Source organism: Schistocerca serialis, chromosome 5 (assembly GCF_023864345.2).
Source record: "Schistocerca serialis cubense isolate TAMUIC-IGC-003099 chromosome 5, iqSchSeri2.2, whole genome shotgun sequence".
Lineage (NCBI taxonomy): Eukaryota > Metazoa > Arthropoda > Insecta > Orthoptera > Acrididae > Schistocerca > Schistocerca serialis.
The window spans coordinates 230,687,759-230,699,932 of NC_064642.1; the positions used below are offsets into that span (position 1 = coordinate 230,687,759).

The 12,174-nt window shown below is 39.1% G+C and overlaps 1 protein-coding gene across 2 annotated transcripts in view; it reads left to right on the forward strand.

Moving 5' to 3' along the window:
- Positions 1-12,174, forward strand: part of LOC126481539 (probable cytochrome P450 301a1, mitochondrial) — a 138,103-nt gene that overhangs the window by 49,393 nt on the left and 76,536 nt on the right. For both annotated transcript variants that reach the window (XM_050105353.1, XM_050105354.1), the window contains exons 3-4: positions 3,247-3,380; positions 10,798-10,910. In XM_050105353.1, coding sequence (XP_049961310.1) covers positions 3,247-3,380; positions 10,798-10,910 — 247 coding nt within the window. The remainder of the gene's footprint in view (positions 1-3,246; positions 3,381-10,797; positions 10,911-12,174) is intronic.

Here is a 12,174-nt window from a genome sequence, read left to right on the forward strand (position 1 = left end):
CAAATTAACTCACTTGTAAAGAGCTGTTTCATACGTGGGAGTTCGATTGCTTAAAGAATAAGAGGTTTACTGGTTTATTACTGTTCTAGCAGCTGTTGATGTGTAGAAACAGGTAGCGAAATTGACCAATATTATTTTGGAAACGTTAAAACACCGAAGAGGTGAGGTGACTTAAAATATATATGATATTTGAACCTCTTCATGTCAGTCACAGTTACAATGTGGATGTACTTGCAATTCAGGATCATGTTTTCTAGAACGGAACACACTGTTCTGGGCTTGACTATGTCACAATGCGCACCTCTCTCGAAGGTGAATAGTTGTTTCACACAGCCTTCTCAACTGCAGACGGTATGGTCGTGTACAGTCCACACGTGAAACAAATACTCACAAGCACACATGTACACACATTATAAAGATGAACCTATGGCTTTGTGTTGTGTGTTGGTTCACGTTTCTTCCTATATGGACATCGCGAACCCGTGCGGTTGGAAGCAGTTTATAAACAACTAGATGATTGTCTGCGCAAGCCTGATAAATCACTTGTTATTGTTGATTCACTTTGGTCTTTTTTCAGTGTTCAACAGTTCTTCTCGTAACAAGCATATGCTTATTGTGGTGCACTGTTTCGTAACAGTTGTCTATTGTACAAACTGAAAATATTACGGAGAAAGGGACTATCAGATGAGGAGGTAGGGGAACTGATTGAGCAGTTCGCTGATTCTGAAGACCCACCTATTGGATTTGAAATTTCCAATGATGATGATAACGACGTAAAGGTCGCTGAAAGCTCAGAACAAGGCGAAGGTGATGATGACCACGAAGAATCCCATTACGACAAAGGAGAAGAACAGTTTAAAGCAAATTCTGCTGAATGTGACTTATTGTTTTCATGTAATGGGAACGAAATATGGCTACAGCCCCTCAGGCTGGAATTTTTGGTAGACAGACCGAATTTAATGTATTGAAAGAAGACTAGGGACTTACAATATATTCGATTAGGATCTGTGATAAAGAAGAGTCTTGTTTCATGTTGTTCTTTCGTGTACCCCTTATTGAGAAAGTGGACCAACAAGGAAGGTTGAATCGTTTGCAAGGACTGGATGAATATAGATTTCTGTAACATGAAAAGTTTCTTGGTGTTCTGGTTCTGACTGACGTTTGAGAGTCTAGAAGTGAAGACATCAGTCAGCTTTGGAATGTTGAGAACGGCCGACCGCTGTACAATGAAGTTATGTCTTTCAACCGCTTACATGTTATTCTGAGGGTGATGTGCTCTGACAACGCAGCTGCGCGATGTGATCATAGGTCAACAGATCAATCACAGAAGTTTTTGAGATGTGGGAAAGTACCCTGAAGGATGTTCACATTCCAGGATGGTACATGTCCATGAACAGTTGGTCACGTTTCCAAGTCGCAGTCCATTTCGACAAACATGCCATCTGAATCTGGTAGATTCGGAATAAAGTTCTGGTCAATTTATGACAGTGTAACAAGCTGTTGCTGGAAGCTGAAGGTGAGGAAAGAGGAAGAAATCAGAGCCTTGCATCTTGGAGAGGATGTTGTGAAAATCCTGGTGACTGAAGTTGAAAATTATGGACTTAATTTATTTTACAGATCTCGATTTAGTTCATTATTTGTTGCCGAAAGATCTGATAGGTACTATCCGGAAAAAAGGTTAACTGCCTGCTGATTTTACTACACCTAAAGGGCGTCAGGTATACTTCACATTATTTTGTTTTCAAACAGGTTCGATGAAAGCCTCTTACGTCCCTAAGAAACATGACGCGGCCTGATAACCAGAAGATTTTAACTTCAGTGACAAGGGCCACGAAAGCTTTCAGACTTACAAAAAAAAACAAAGTTGTTGCCGTTATCAGCTCTCTTCATGACCAGGCAACAGTATCTGCATCAGAATAAATGAAGCCTGAAGTTATAATGACATACAGTACCACAAAACGGGGCTTTGACACCGTGGACCAGAAGATGCGATGCTACAGTACGAAGAGAAAAACAAGGTGCTGTCCGTTGGTGGTTCTCTTGAACGTCGTCGACGTACGTCTAACGAATACACACGTAATTTGAATGAAACTGACTATCAATAAAAAAAATGAGCCGTCGTACTTTCGTCGTCAATTTGTGAAAGCAACTAGCAGAGGTAAGAAGTCAAGGAATTCATTAGTAGCACCGGATCTTGGAAGGGCAGCGTAAGATCTAGCTAAGAAATGGAGAAAATGGGCATATTGTGTAGCGAAGAAAGATAGAAAAGATCATATTACACGCATAAGTGCACCAAACGTGTATGCTCAAAACAGTCTGCTAGTTTCTGTGGACTCTACGCAAATTTGCTATGAGAATTATACTATAAGAACACTTGATGTAGAGTGAGAATAAACTGTATTTCCTTAAGAATTCACCAATAAAAGTATAAAAATTGTGTTTCTAAATGTAAACTTTAAATAAATAAAACTAGTTTGGTTGACGTTATAAATAGTCAAAATACCGTCAGTTTATGTAAATTTAAGCCGTACGGATGCGAGAGGTCCGATTGGTACGTAACTTTATACAGATATTTTCCTAAGCACAGGCTTACATGGAGCACTGTATTCTTATAGCAGCATTCCAATGCTCACAGAAATACAAGCACAATAACACAACAGTTGTTAATTTTGGCTTCGAGATAATTAGCAAAGTAATCTGAGAAACGTCCTGATATCGAGCGGCAAGAATCCTCTGTTGTGGTGTGAAGACCACCAGTGCGGGGTTATTATGCTAGGCTCCGCCATTATTACGTGCCAGTAGAAAACTACACCGCTCTTTAGTCTGCATAGCGGAATCTGGCTGCCTTGCCTCCGAATTTTAACACTTGTCTTAGACACTTTTTTGAATTATTTCGACGCCAGCATAGCAAGCGTAATATCACTATATTCGTCTTCTCAAGGGTTTTCGAATGTCGTTAAAGAATATACCGTTTCATTGAAAATTTTCGCACTGGTTCCAGTATCTCGGTTAATACAACGGTTAATAACATTAAACCTATAACAAAGTTACTTGCAACAGGGCGTACTACTGTTTTCCCGAAAATGTTTTTTATGATATTTTAAATCATTCACCAAATGAAAAAAGTGTTACGTCTTATAAGACGCTCCCTATATACGTTGCTTACCTTCATCTTAGATTAGCCAGTCGAAATTTTAAAGCATACTCAAAAATTTTAGATTTCCGGAATTGCTCGTTTACTTGCAGGAGACTACAAGACGACGGACATGGCCGAGATGATGTTCCAAATGCACCAGCAGTACGGGGACATCGCCAAGCTGGTGGGCCTCCCAGGGAGGCCACCGATGGTCTTCTGCTTCAACGCCAACGACGTAGAGAAGGTTCGTACCAGAGATGTAGAGAGGATGCGTAGCATCGAAATATAGCAGATACATACGAGAGACGCGGAGAGGGTATATACAAGAGATATAGAGAAGGTACATGTGAGATATGCGGGGTGGTCAGAAACAGTCTGAAAATTTTGCACAGTTGTTGCACGTTGGGTTGTACTGAGAAATAACTGTTTTGAAAAAAATTCGATACGTGTGCTGTTTCCTAGTTAATTAGCACTGAAGTTAGCCAATCCGGCTATTGCGCACGCAAATTCAATCATCCCGCCAAGGACGATCTCGTCAACGTGTCTTTCGTTTGATTTCCTAAAGTCGAGCAAGAGGGCGATACAAAAATTTGGCATCGGACGGTGGTGAGGATCGAACCCGACCCAAAGACTAAGCAGTCTCGTGCGCTCCGATCTACGCTATGGGAACAATTGACACTAACGGTGTTTGGCGGACAGCTCGAATTAGCGCACGCAACGGCTTGATAGGATAAATCCAGTGCTAATTAATTCGGAAACGGAGCAACATATCAAATTTTTTTCTTAACAATTATTTCTTAGTCCAACCCACCCTGCAACACCCTTACAAACTTTTCAGACTGTTTCTGATCTCCCTGTATAGAGAAGGTACGCGTAAGAAATGTTCAGAAGGTACACACAACGAACATGGAGGAAGTACGTACTAGATACACACCAGATATAAACAGAAATGTAGAGACCGTACATTCCATCGAAATATGAAAGTACATAGCAAAGACGCAGGGAAGGTTCATTCCAGAGAGATACAGAAGGTACATAGCAGAGATACGCACGAGAGAGGCGGGAAAGGTACATCTCACAGATATTGAGAAAATACATACCAGGGACAGTCAGAGGTAAATAAACAGAGATGTAGAGAAGGTATGCGCCAGAAAAACATAAAACATACACATCAGAGACATACAGAAGGTTCATCGCAGAGAGATAAAGAAGATACGCAGCAGGTACATAGAGAACGTTCATGCCAGAGAGATATGCGAGAAAGTACTCATACATCCCAGAAAAGCCGGCCGGTGTGGCCAAGCGGTTCTAGGCGCTTCAGTCTGGAACCGCGCGACCGCTACGTCACAGGTTCGAATCCTGCCTCGGGCATGGACGTGTGTGATGTCCTTAGGTTAGTTAGGTTTAAGTAGTTCTAAGTTCTATGGGACTGCTGACCTCAGATGTTAAGTCCCATAGTGCTCAGAGCCATTTTTGAACCATCCCAGAAATGAACCGAAAAGGCCTAGATGTGAGAATATTGGGAAGAAACGTTGCTAAGTGGAGAGTAGTAGGTAAGATGAAATAAAGAGGAGCAGGAATAGATAACTGCATCAAATGAACGTGGCGAAACAACGACAAGCAGGCATACATCATTGTCAGCAAGTCACTGAAAGTACATCGTTGGCTGAAAGTGGTGCTGCAAGCTGTACTTATCTCTCTGGACATATATTAACTACATAGAAGTAAGCGAGTAACTTGATGTGAAAGGTACTCATCCATCAATTCCGCCTTCTGTAAAGTCGCCTTAATAATGCCATGTCCGTCTCGCTAGAGGGCAGTCTACATCAGTGTATAAATCTGTCCCCTGTAGAACACTGTGAAGTACATGGCACAGAATATTTTGTACTGTCATAGATTCTTTCCACTCCATTTGCGTATGGCTCACGAGAAGAATGATGGCTTAGACGGCTCTGGGTGTCCTGTAATTAGTGTAACCTTGTCTTCGCGGTCCCTAAGGGAACATTGCGTACGGGTTTGCAGTTTAAATTCCTGACTAGATACTGCTTCATGAAATTATAAAGTAGAATATTGTCTGCCATGTCCCAAACATGGACAATAAAGGTGCCACAATATATTCCTTGAGTATGACTACACTTTTCTGTTTCTATAGGTCACTCTCCAAGCTGCATTCTCTCTTACAATAATCCTTCATGCAGTCACAAAATTCGTTTGATTCCCCATATAATAGCACTTTTATTAACAAGTATTGTTATGGGCTTATGCAAACGGGTTTCGGATATCAAGAAATTTGCATCTTCCCGAATGTCATGGGCTATGGCTTTTCACGTGTTCGATTGTTTCGGAATTCATGCTGGTTGGTATGAAGGAGGTCATTCACTTCGAAACACCTCATTACATTTAACCATAGAATATTTTCAGATCGTACGAAAAAAAAGTATGAAAGATATGTGGATCATTTCTACCCTTCTTGTAGATGGGTGTGACCTTTGTTTTCCTGCAAACTGCTGGATGCAATTTTTGTTCTTGAGACCCACGAAAAATTACGGTTAAAAAAGGGGCCAACTGTGTTGCCATTTATCAGTTTATGAATTGTATACGACAGAAAGGAAGCCTGGAGATTCTTTCACCTTTAGCGCTTCCAGCGGTTTCTCAACAGCTCTGATACCAATATCTCCGATATTTGTGTGGGCGCGAGAATTAAACTGAGGCAGTACTACTGGATTTTATTTTGTAAAATTCACGGATTCAGCATTTCAGGGATTCAGCCTTACTTTTTTTCTTTTGGAACACTGAATTTCAGTTTTTGTGTCATCATGAGTATCTGCACACTAACTCTGATGCCACTGATAGCCTTTTCATTAGACCAGAATTTCTTCATGTTTCGTAAGTGGCCTTTCAATGGTATACTGATACGGTAGTCGTTGGAGATTCAGGTTTGGCCATTTTAACAGCTAAATGCCATTAATTTAGTATTTTCCTACCTACTCTCGTATTTTACAAGCTATGTTTTACTCTAGTTATGTAATAGAGGCAATTTATTTAGAAATTTGTCTGCAGAGCTGTATGCAATGAGCAGTCTCCCTTATCCTATTAGACACAAGTCTATCCAGTGTTCAGTCAACCGTTCTTGTACAGAACATTATTTAAACTGCATTAACTCATACCAAATATAATCACCAAATAAAATTAGAACACGCAACACTAAATAACATAAACCAAAAGCCTATCTCAAGAAATGCGCTAGCATTGAAAGCAGACAAAGGGAATAGTTTAGTCCCAATGTATGAAAATGACTACACAAATAAGATGCATGGTTTCTTCAAAGTAAATATCATCACCAAAATTAAGCTAACCCCACCAACAAATCTGCAGCATCGACCAAAACAGTAGTAAAAAGCTGTAACACAATTTTGAGTGAAATATATGTTAATGAACCCACAGACACCTAAATTTTATCGACAGTGAAAGAGCCACAAAACTCAAATCCCAATTAACCCAACAGTGAACTACATAAACAGCCCAACAAACAAAATTAGCAAAAAAGAGAATCATCTATGTACACAGTATTACACGTACCAGCAACAGTTTAGAATAAAAAATTCGACAATTAGCAAACACCATTAAAAACATCTACATCACAGAACAAGGAAAATTAATATCCTTCGATATCACAAATCTGTACACCAACATTCTCATACGAGGAGTAAATGATATAATAGAAAACAACCTATTACCATAAAGAAAACTACACATTACAGAAATACATGAAATCACTGAACTACTAAAACTAATATTATACCAAAATTACTTCAAGTTTAACAACGAAATTTATAACCAACACGATTCTTGTGTCCTTCAGGCAGAGTTTTGCAATTGTCGCCCTCACAGCGATGAAACAATTCATTTGTGGCTGCTATTAGGGATCGTGGAGGTTTTGCCCACTTACGTTCCTTAGTGTTATATGAGAGGAAGAGGAATCAAATGAGTTTGTAATATAAAGCAAACTGAGTTTGGCTACATATTTTAAAAGTATAAATACAGTACAAAATGTACACAATAAAATGATACAGAAATTCAATGTAATACTAACTTAGAGTTTCCCCTCCAATTTGAAGAACAGAACAATTCTTGTGTGATCCCACTCTTGAGCCAACAACATGAAATCCCCCTAGGAAAACCATGGTGATTCATATCCACTCCATAGCAAGTAACGATCTGACTCCATTATCTATTGTTCATAATCGAGAGCGACGTCTCACTGAAAATCGAGAATTCACAATGTTGAAAGTGAGACCCATCAGAACGAGTAGTACCTGTGAAAGACAGAAAGTACCCCGTCAAGACCCAGCCCCACAAACAGGACTTGCCTTATAACTAGAGTGATTGACTTCTGACATCAAGGGATACTTCAGAGACGCTCTTTCAGGTTTTATTCATACTTACAGAAGGTCTGTACCTTACGTCAATATCCCAAAACAGTATGACACCATTTCCAAAAAACTCGAAACAATTGCCATTGAAATTTTCCGAGTGCTGTTAAGTATAAGGCAAAAAAGCAAGAAGTACACAGCAATTCACCTGCTTGTCCTCAACTCCACAAAATCTCATAGAAAGGTATTGCCTAGGCACTTTGCGTTCTTAATAGCCAAACTCAGATTTGACCATAGATGTTTAAGTAAACATCTTCACAGTCTTCACATGGTAGAAACGCCGTTCTGTACTTGTGGAGCAGAGGAAGACCCAGAAGTTTTTCATTTCTATTCGATGTTTTTACAATAAATTTTAATGTTATGTGCATATTCACATTTTATGTGATAAGTAATTATAAATTTAAAGATTTCATTTTTATTAAAAAGCTTTGATTTCATATTTGTCACTTAATATCTCATTCCTTAATAAAGATGGAATTTAAATAAAAGTAAAAACAAAACATTACTAGTGAGATACAAACCACTGACTTTACAGTTACAAGTCTTTATGGCTACCCAGTCAGCCACGTGTGACTTTCTGAATAGCTTGGAATGTTTTTTCCTTAAAGTGCTTGGAAGTCTAGTATCAGATCAGAAGACGAAAACTGGATATCCATTACCACTCGCAGGTAAAATTGATGTGTCTGTGGGGTGGGTCAAATGGAACTTCTGGTTGATGATTGAGAGGCTGTTAATTTTGTTTGTGTGTTTCTCATTAATGGATTCTCATATGTAATTTATTTTTTCAACTGCTATAAGTAGTATATAAAAGAACAAGGAGGCCATTCGATTACAGAGTCAGAAATGTAAACATTACATCATATGGTTCAAAGCACCTTTTTTGGCATCCCTAATTTCGTATTTCATCCATAAGATGCTGCTGTTTCGTTGTACAAAGGAGCTAACGCGGGAATTAATATCAATATTCACTACTGCATATTCATTTATAGTCATCAACTCTAAACAATACTTGTTGAAGCCAATTTAGGAATTTAATTTCATTATTTTTGTTCTAACTTCTTTAAATATTTTAAGATCTCTCAAAACCTGATTAGGTAAGGGATTTATAATTTTAACAACTTGGTAAGGAAGTAACAGCAACCTGTTCTTGATTATCTGTTTAGAGATAATTGGCAAATTTTCAGGAAAAGTATGTACTACAAATGCTACATAGATGACACACTTTTATTATGTAATAAGTCTAAAGGGAAATTAAGTAATTTGACCACTGCTTTGAATTATGTACACCTAATTCTTTCACAATCGAACATGAAAATGATTAACCATAAATTATCTGGATTTGGCTACCTTTAAAAATAACGTTAAACATTTTCATGCTATTTTGAGAAAATCAGCACTGACTGACATCATCATTTATGCCAGTTCTTGCCACCCAATAAGACACAAAAAGTCTTTTTTCTAACAATGCTCAACAGAATGTTGAGATTTCCACTTACACTTGATCAGCTGAAAAAAATAGAGATTCCGAAGCAAATCGCTATTGCTAATGACTATGATTCAAATATTGTAGATGTTCTATATTAAAAAGTACAACCAAAAAACCCTAAATTGCCACCAGAACAAACATTTTCTAAAATCATTTACATGGAAACAGTATCCCATAAAATCAACAGACTTTTTAGAAATACTAACATCTTCATTGCCTTTCCAGCCGTCAATACCCTTCTAAATAAATTAAAGCATTCGACTGGAAATGATGACCGTTATTCTCGCTCATGGTGTATGAATTGACAAGTAGTGATTTCGAAAGAGTATATATTGGAGACACCGGACATAACTTTAAAAAGCGTTTTAAGGAACTCATGTCAGGAGTTCATCATAGTACTCACTTCCTTTCTTACATACGTCTTCGGCAGCTAACGGCTATTGCAACCACAACATCATCACGGCAACAGGGTCCAATAAATACATATTTAACTATTAACGGCCATCTGAACGACGTCTCCATGGTAACAGCGTCCTCTACCTTCATTTTTGATCATCCGCGGCCGTTTAAAGAGTCTTCAAGCCAATGGCGTATTACAGCATAATTTTTGGCTACCATTTGTCGTCGTGTTAATATTTCCATGCACACGGCGACGCTAGAAGTATCAAAAGTCGTCATCATCTGGCGTTCATTTTAAAATCTTTCATAAATTTATAAGAAGATTATTAAACAATTGTATTATCAGTTTTATCAGTTTGTTTTTACGTAACGCTATACATACAATTTTCCTATTGCTTTTACATTTTATTCAAAATTATAATACATTTTACGTAAGTTAAGTTTCTACTGGCTGTAGATGACGTAATGCAGCAAATGCGCCGGCCTTCGTACAGTATTTAACCCGTGGGGGAATAGTAAATAGCAGCAGTTAATGTTCTGATCACACGCAGCTGTTCACCACACTGTCAGCTCCAGCCAATTGATAAACGCCGCGCTGTAGTATTTCTGACCTTTCGTCTACATTGTGTAAAGCTCCAGCCAAATATCACACTACTGTATTTCTCTTCTCTTGTTATGACAGCTGACTTCCCAAACTAACAAACACTTTCATATCTTTACAGCGCTCATAATATTACGATGACCGATGAAACGTGCCAAAACTGGTCATTATAATAAATAAGATAATGTGCGATCTGTTTTTATTAACTGAGTAGAAGAATAAATGACTTTCATTACAGCACATTAACGTCGTCTTTAGCACAAAAAGGAATGCACAATATTGCAACCAAAAATTTTTGACACTTACTGACTGATATAATATGTCTGACAAACACAACAAAGTAAAACTAGAAAATAAATTGAAAAATTTTTTCTTTACAATTCCTTCTACTCCGTACAAGAATTTATATTGCTGTTTGTGTAAAAAGTGGCGGGTAGGAATTACTACCTCCTCACACCTCTTCGCCTTACAAAAGACACACATATGTGATAATCTTGTAGCCATATGTCCAAAATAATTTGTGATGTTTAAAAAATAGTTTATGATGTGAATATAAAATAACTCGTTGTACGTATTAGGATTTATCGTGGAAGTGATCCATGGAATATTAAACCGACTGACTATCTAAAAATAAAGACAGACTAAACTAAAGCTTTTTTATTTCAATACGGTAAGCGATTGATGCACTCACCAGTCTAGTTTATTGGCAGACGATGAACAGCCTACAGGTTTCCTGTTTCAGGTGTACCGCAATGAGGGCCCAAGGCCGGTGCGCGACACGGTGCAGTCCATCAAATACTACCGGGGAGTCACCAGGAAGGATTGGTTTGGTGATGTCCTGGGCGTCGCTATCACGTGAGTCCAACCACTGAACGTCACACCAGGGGCGGGAAACCAGCAAGAAGCAGCCTGCTCTTATAGGGTGTTCATTTTAACTGAAGACACTGAACTCTCTCGAAAACTAGACATCGTATCAAAAAATGTTATAATTACAATTTGTCTCGGAGGAGGACATCCAGCGATGCAAATTGGGGGGCAAATTTGAAATCTTCAATGGGAAACCACGGTTTTTATTGCGGATTAAGATTCTACGGCAGAATATACGTTTTGTCTGAAACGTTTCCCTCGTTTCGCTATAAATGGCGCTGTAAACGGAGAAATGGAAATGGGTACACCATGTAAATAACGACATGCTACTCAATGAACAATGATTATCCAATGGCTCGTGGGTCTCCACCTCCACGCTGCAAGGATAGGACAGGCTAGTATTTCATAACTTCCAATAGCAAAACCCCATTCGTAAAGTTGTATTCCTTCGATATATCGAACAGGGGATTACTCGGCGCGCCACTGTGGCAATGGCTCGAGGCGAACGCTACTCTGCTTTTTCAATTAGAGTAGGTGTTCAGACGTAGTACCGCCAACATCAGTACACTTAGTGCCCCACTTTTCATGGGACAGAATTATATCTGCGGGAATGACAGCACAGGCGTTTCTGATGCTGTCAATCATGTCGTCACGGCCTATTGGCACTTGCTGGTGTACCATACCTTTTAAATAAACCCAGAGAAAGAAATCCGGCGACGCCAAATCCGGCGACTTAGGGGACATATTAATAGGTCCATCTGTGCCGAGCCACCGACCAGTGTAAACACGGTCTAATTCCTCCCATGCTTCAATTGTGTAATCTGCTGGGCAGCCGTCGCTCTGAAACCACATACCTTGTCCAACGTCCAGGGCAACAACCTGCAGTAGTAACGATAGTTCCTGTTCCAAAAACGTTCGATATTGTCGTCCATTCAACGTGCTGTCGATAAAATACGGACCAATGAGTTTGTTCCCCATGATGCCACACCATACGTTAACCGACCAAGGATGTTAATTGTCAACTTGCCGCAACCATTGGGGATTGTCTACACTCCAGTAATGCATGTTAGGCAGGTTTAACGCTACCGTGGTTTGTGAGTCTAGGCTCGTCGGGAAATAGTGCCTTGTCCAAGAACGTGGGGGTCGTTCACATTTGTTGATGTGCCCATTCACAGAACATTATCCAGTTATGGTAAACGAAGCCATGAAGTTATTGTTGCAGTGACACGTGGTATGGAGGACATTTATGAAG